Source organism: Arachis duranensis, chromosome 10 (genome assembly GCF_000817695.3).
Source record: "Arachis duranensis cultivar V14167 chromosome 10, aradu.V14167.gnm2.J7QH, whole genome shotgun sequence".
Lineage (NCBI taxonomy): Eukaryota > Viridiplantae > Streptophyta > Magnoliopsida > Fabales > Fabaceae > Arachis > Arachis duranensis.
In genome coordinates, this window is record NC_029781.3 from 16,671,641 (window position 1) to 16,678,693 (window position 7,053).

A 7,053-nucleotide genomic window follows, 5' to 3' on the forward strand; every position below is an offset into this window, starting at 1 on the left:
GAGACAACATTCTGGCAGACTCATCCTGTTGCTCAATTTCCTCAATTCTTTCCTACATACACAAGTTAGTAATCTCATCAATTAACTGTATCACTTTCATCACGATAAGAAACACACAAATATAGAAGCATAAAAGTTAATATTACACATAAACTTCATATACGCAACGCATGGTGCAGCATTTTTTAAGCTTGGAGCATGCAATATCATAGTAACATGGAAAGATATGCACTATCAACCAAAACCCAAAAAAGAAATAGGGGTAATTCTCCTAAACTGACTTGTGTTAACCTTTATCAATTAACAAGTACTACTTACACCAATTGCTCTTGCTTCATCGTTCATATATGAGCCATCCTTCTTTTTGTGCACCTTTATCCATAACTCTCCTCTACCGACTATCCTTCCTTGTTCTTCTGACTGTAACAACAAAGTTTTTGCATTAATGTTTTCCACAAAATCAATGAAAATTTAGTCACAGAGATACTAGCATAATTAAATAAAACAAGTAAATTACCTCCTCTTCCATCCGCCTTGCGAAGCTTTTCGAACCGCCAGTGTGGGTATATTATTGTTTTGATCGATTCTCCGCGTTTTTCCTGCACTTCTCCTATTGGTCCATCAGAGACAAAGGACGATTAGAATCTAATAGAAAAGGACTCAATGCAGCATAATTGGTATTCCTGTGTAACAACGATACAGTATATTACCTTCGTCTCAGGTTCGGCGCGATAGTTAAGGAACCATCTCCAATGCTCTTGATCAATTCTCGGTGGTCAATTCTCAAGATTTTGATCAGTAGTGAATGTTGGCTCATAAAAACGGTCATACAACCTCAGCCTTGTTTTCTTCCAAGCCTTCCCCATACTTTTTAAAACATTTTTTTAATAATTCCTTCGCTGTCTTCATCGAAGTGGAAAATTTCCTACACAGATAATACGAGTTGTCAATAATTGTAAAAATAAGCAAATTTAATTTACTCGGGATATAAACTTTTACCTTGACACATTCGTTATAAATTTTGTCTTTAGTGGTAATCTGATGCCAACTTTTTCTACAGATGGGAAATTTTCCATAATCAGATCCCAGCAGACCAAGCACGCCACTCAACAGTCCAGCTTCGTCTCCAACTGCTTGCTTTGCGTTGTTGAACCTAAGCATGATCTTCCTACCATTAGGTCGTGCCATAGCATCCCTCACGCTTAGTTTTGCCCGCTTGATTGTGCCCTCAGAATCTATAAGCCAAATATAACATTTGCATTGTGCACAGCATGCGATAAAATTTATATATAACATAATAATATTAAAATACTACCTTAGTATACACCTAGCAAAAGAATTACGATGGATCAATTCAACATAGAACATGCATACAATGGTGTAGATTTGCAACAATTGAAAAAAATTTTAAAAAAAATTACCAACTTTTAATTTAAAAAACTAATAACAAGAACAAATTTACCGCTTTATTTGAAATGTAGGCAAAAATAAAATAAATATAATAAATCAGAATCTTTTATAATTATTTTGACAGGCCACAGAATACATTTTATCCAATTAAAGATTATGATACAAGAAATTAAAAAACTACTGTGCAAACAACTGGAGAAGGTCAAATGTCATTGACCTGTTTTGCAACTGAAAGCATTTAGGATGAACGAATTAATGTATTGTGTAAATTAATAACGGGTGGAGCTTAAATGATGTTGATGGAAGAAGAATAATTTGGAAAGATACTTATGATCTTAACAGTCCAAAACTCTGTAGTCTTGCGTCCCCTGCGACTCTGAACCACAGGAGCATCATGGAGCTCGTCAACTTCTTCTTCAACAAGAGGTTCCTCATTAGCATTAGCGTCCAAGTTTAGATGGCCTGTCAGCGAGTTTTGGATACTATTTGTGCTCGTCTGTGGAGCAGGCCTTACTTTGCGGGGGACGAAAAGGGCGTGAAGTAGCGGGGACACTATCACCACTTGCGGGGACACTTTCATCATTGGTCGGAAGAATTTGAGAGCCATCATGGTGGGAGTCCAAAGTCGCATTCGCTCCCGTTTGAGACTGGTGAGATCCTGGTCCCAATTTTGATTTTTTCGTGAATCGACCTTTCCGAGCCATCGTAAACTCCTGACGCCCATGAATTAGTTAACAGGATAACCAAGTGGGCTTGGAAGAATGCCCCTCGTAAACACACATTCAAATAATCCTCACAAACAGACTCCTATAAAAAAATTACATACTAATTGAATAGTAACCTTCAAGGTGAGCCTCATAAGGTGTTAGTTAATCATAATCAGAAAATTCAGTCATTTATACCATACAAGTAATTAGGTGGAACACTTGGTAGATGACAGTAATAAACAAAGTGAAGATGACATCTGAAGCTCGATTAACCATCATAATCTGGAAATTCAGTCATTTATACCACACAAGTCTCAAATCTCAAAGTGAAATCGATTCAATAATGAAGCAAAGTGATCAGATAATGTTTGGTTTCAGCGGTGCACCAAATAAAAGTAATATGTGTATTCTGACCAGGTATTCAAAATTTTCTTGCACAATGTTGTGTATATGGATTATGGTCCCAGCCAACAAGATATATACTCACATTAATAATTGAGAAACTAATGCTGTTGAACTAATTTTGATTAGTGTCCAATCTTAAGAGACAACATCAAAACTAATACAATAACTTATAAAGAGTGAGCTAGATATACATATATGTTTAAGGTCCTTATATACTACAAGTAGTAGTGATTTGGATTAAAAGTTGGACATTCAAATTATACATAACATTCATTCACAGCAATCCAATTACTACCTAAATCCTGCTCCTGAACTTTACAACAGCCATGGGAGTTGCACAGTAAACAAAAATTAATTACCCCAATTTTATACCACACTAATTGGTGTACTAACCATATTTACTGGTTGTTATACCACACTAATTGGTGAGATGATTATTGATTGATTCTTAGAAAACCAAACCATAGCACGAACGTATAGTTTCACACTTCAAATCTAAACTAGCAATACACCCAAATCGATCTCTAACCATTTAAGTAAATACCACCTATTGGGCTATAATCACTTACATAGATTCAAATAATGTAATGGGATTTCATCAAAAAATGAGACATGAGTAATTAGAAAAACCAGAATCGTACCATTATCGAAACATGCACAACCTTCATATGCAGTAAGAACACCAATCAAAGAAACATTCGACCATTGTAAATTGATAGAGAACTGGTGATTACCGCAGCAGTGAGGGGACGATGTAACAGCTGGACCGAACGGACGAGCTAACAACAGAGAGGACGACCTAACTACGCAGTCAAAGACAATGAGGTGTCAGAGCGCGAAGGTTGAGAGCTCCTCTTTGGGGGTGGGGTTTCGTTCACTGTATTCAGGGCTAAGTGTGAAGTAGGGCTGGGGTGTATTTGGATTAAGAAGAAGGGGTGAGTCATGGCCGATTGGTATTTCATATGGGGAGTAATCAAATTTGGCGGGTGTTTGAAATATTTGAGACGGGGAGATCCCTAATTTTGATTGTTAGAAGAAATTAATAATATTAATTCTAACAATAATAATTTGAACCATGAAAATATTTTGCCAAAATAACAGAATGATAATTGGGAGGAATATAATTTCAAAAATCTTAAAACCAAAAAATATTGCCCAACGTAAATTTACTGTTGATATTTTAAATTTTAATATAATAACAATAATAGTAATAATAATAATACGGTATGTGGGTTAAACATAATAATAATTATAATATAGAATGTTACATGTTATCAACAACTTTTTTCATTTTTGTTTTTCAATTAACTTTAAATTTAACATTTAAATTTAGCCCTCACTAGCTATTGATTCCTTTAAGATTAGTAGTTATTAAAATAATAATAACTATCAATAATAATAATAATATTATTAATATTATTGATAACAATAATAATAATAATAATAATAATTACTATCATATTTCTAAGTACTTTTTTCAGACGTCAAAAAGAAAGAAAAAAAATAGATAAATTGTTATTTGTTAGTTTATTCGGAAAATATCATAGCAAAACATTTTGCTCATCATTGTGCCGAAAATATTTTATTAATTAGAATCTTTCAATAGTCTTTTAATAAAGTGCAGAAATACGTAAAGCAGTAGATCAAGGAGGTTCAATGCAGCATACTAACTATCCCTAATAACAATCTGAAGAATTATAAAGTCACGACAACTTCAAAAAACAAGTCTTGGACATCCTATAAATCAACACCCTAATTCTTCAATTAAACTATTGCAATATCCTCAAGAGTTCAAATATCTAGTCGCCCACATAGCTAGGTGCCAGGCATTTTTCTTGTTAGGTGACATTCCAGGATAAGGATAATCATTCTCTTCCGACGTTTTATTGAGGTCATACGACAGCATCGAGGCATTTTGTCCAGCAGAATCAGTCTCTTCAGAGCCACTAGAGGGGACAACATCCTCTTTCTCCTCTGAGTCTGAAACCACCTCTCCATCAGCTTCGGATGCCTCCTGAATCTAGGAAAATGTTAATCCTGAGAGGTACATCATAGCACAAAATAGGCGCAAAATTTCAAGAATTAGTGTATGAACATAATCAAATTATTATCAACAACAAGTAAAGTTGTCTTTCATACGTTCCCATAGACGTTCAAGTCCGTGTTTTATGAGTTTGAATTCCTCTTGTGCTGCAATATCCAATTCAACAACAAGAGTATTTTCATATCATGCCTGCACAACACATCACAAAAATAATGTAAAAATACTGTTTGTAAAAACCTGGGACAATGTAAAAACATTCAAATGATTGAGGAACCTAAAACATAAAAAATCAGGTGACTCAGTAGTAGAATCATTACATTTTATTACTTGAGATAGCATTTCAGATTAGATAGCAAGAAGACTATGGCATCAAATAAAGAGAACACCAGTAACACCAGAAACAGAATGAATCTTTTGGAGTGCTCTTTCTGCTCAAATCAGAACAAAGAATATGCCTCATGCACACAGATTAAGGTCTCAAATTGATACAAGATATAAGTGACTCCTGAATTCTTGCGGGCTACATTTATTCTCAACTGGTTTGGTTCGATTTTTGAACCTAAAAATCAATTTGTGGAGTAGTGTGATTTTTCTAGTGAATCAAATCATGCCCAGTTATAATTGCAGCACTAGAACCTATTGAAATACAGTAGTAATATTCGATAAGAGTGTACTAAACTAGGACCATAATGGGTTTAAAGCTTTTGATACCCAATGATTGCATGTTTGAGGAGTTGCTTTCTGCTTAATACAATATACAGTTAGGTGGATTTAATTGATAGTATTACATTATACCCAATATTCCTTTTTATCCATTCACAAGTACACGAAGTGATATGCCAGATAATAACTTGATATGCATATTACGTTAGAAATAAGTAAGTAGAGAGGATATTGGAGAAAGAAAATATAGCAATTAATAGAAAGTTATACTTGTGTCATGAGGCAATACTCTCTTTATACTGCACTATGCACTTCTCAAGTTTTAACACCTATATATCTTGATACTTATTTGAGTTAACTAACATTGTTTATCTTCAACTACACAAGTAGCACGTTTCTGAGCATCTCAACAATAACTTTAAACAGAAAATCACATGTAAGCACCGAATTTCATCTAAGTTGGCATTTAATTAAACTAGGGTGAGTAAAATTGTGATACATTAGATAAATAGAAAGGTAATACGTGAATATTTACCTTCACCTCATCGAGTATCTTTTGTGAGAACCACCTCTCCGTACTTGTTACAAACTCAAACCCAAATTTAGCCCAGTACTTTCGGTCCCAATGAAGTATTTCCTAAAGTTTTAAAATAATCACATGAATATGGTTGCTTTCCACGAATAAGAAGATGCAGTACAAAAAAAAAATTGGGCATGCATGAAACAAACCCTCATCATTGATGCATGAGATATGGCTCGATAGAGGTGACTTTGTCCAGAGAAGGCATCCAACCATGATTGTATGCGGGACTCTTTAAACCACACCTGTCTTGCAAAGGACGTTGCATGGTCCAAGGAAGAGAATGGAGACTCAGCTATCATCTTCTCTGCGAACCAATGGCTTCTGGTAATGAGAAAGAAGTCTCTGCTCTCCAATTTCCCTGATAGTCCACCAAAAATAGGAAGAATGTACAAGGACAATACAAAAATGTGATTGTAAGAAGTCTAGTTGGAGAGGTAATAGCATTGTGACGACATAGTTGAATAAAAGAGCTTTATATGAGAGGATAAGTTTTAAAAAATCTCAAATAAGTCACTATAATCAACCTATTATCTAATTATATGACTAAAAAATCCAGTATCTATCGTAGGTGAATCAGGACAATACTATATATCCAGAACTGCCATGAATATGAGCTACATGCATGGTGGAGAACAATTTTTTAGGAATCGGCAGCCTCGTCACAATCTTCAACCCTTTCACCAGTGGACTCCTCTAAATCACCGTCTCTTGTCAACCACAACCCTTCGACATCAAATTCAGGCAAGCTAGTCATACAGGCCTGTGGATTAAGGTCGACCTCACAATATTCATAATCTTCGCCCATGTCAAACAAATCTCTTGGCTTCACGTGGACTACTACACTCCATCTGCTCTCCACCTCATCCTCTACGTGGAACGTAAGACGAGCCTCAGATGCCAATATATACGGCTCATCGTCTTCTCGATCACCGGTGTGAATCAGAGTGGCAAAATTGACACAGGTGTGGCCCAGAACGTCTTGCCGGATGCCTCTGCCCGACGTGGTGTCTGCCCAAATACACTTGAATAAGACTACATTGAATTGACCACTGTAATTTAGCTCGATGATGTCTACTAATTTCCCGTAATACGAGACACTGCCGATAGCAACATTGGCATCCTGTTTACTTGCATAACTTCTAGTATCCGAAGTGACATAAACCCGCTATTCTGTGTTTTCATCCCTTCCTCCCTCGACATGGTCCTAAATTTAAATCCATTGACGTTGAAAGCTGGATAGC

At 35.6% G+C, this 7,053-nt stretch overlaps 1 protein-coding gene across 1 annotated transcript; it reads right to left on the bottom strand.

Annotated features, from left to right (window-relative positions):
* Positions 1-300: 300 nt before the first annotated feature.
* Positions 301-2,041, bottom strand: LOC127742849 (uncharacterized). Its single transcript, XM_052255578.1, has 3 exons — positions 1,738-2,041; positions 1,000-1,235; positions 301-420 (listed from the first exon to the last, which is right to left on the bottom strand). Exons 1-3 carry the CDS (start codon positions 2,039-2,041, stop codon positions 301-303), a joined length of 660 nt encoding a protein of 219 aa, XP_052111538.1.
* Positions 2,042-7,053: the final 5,012 nt, after the last annotated feature.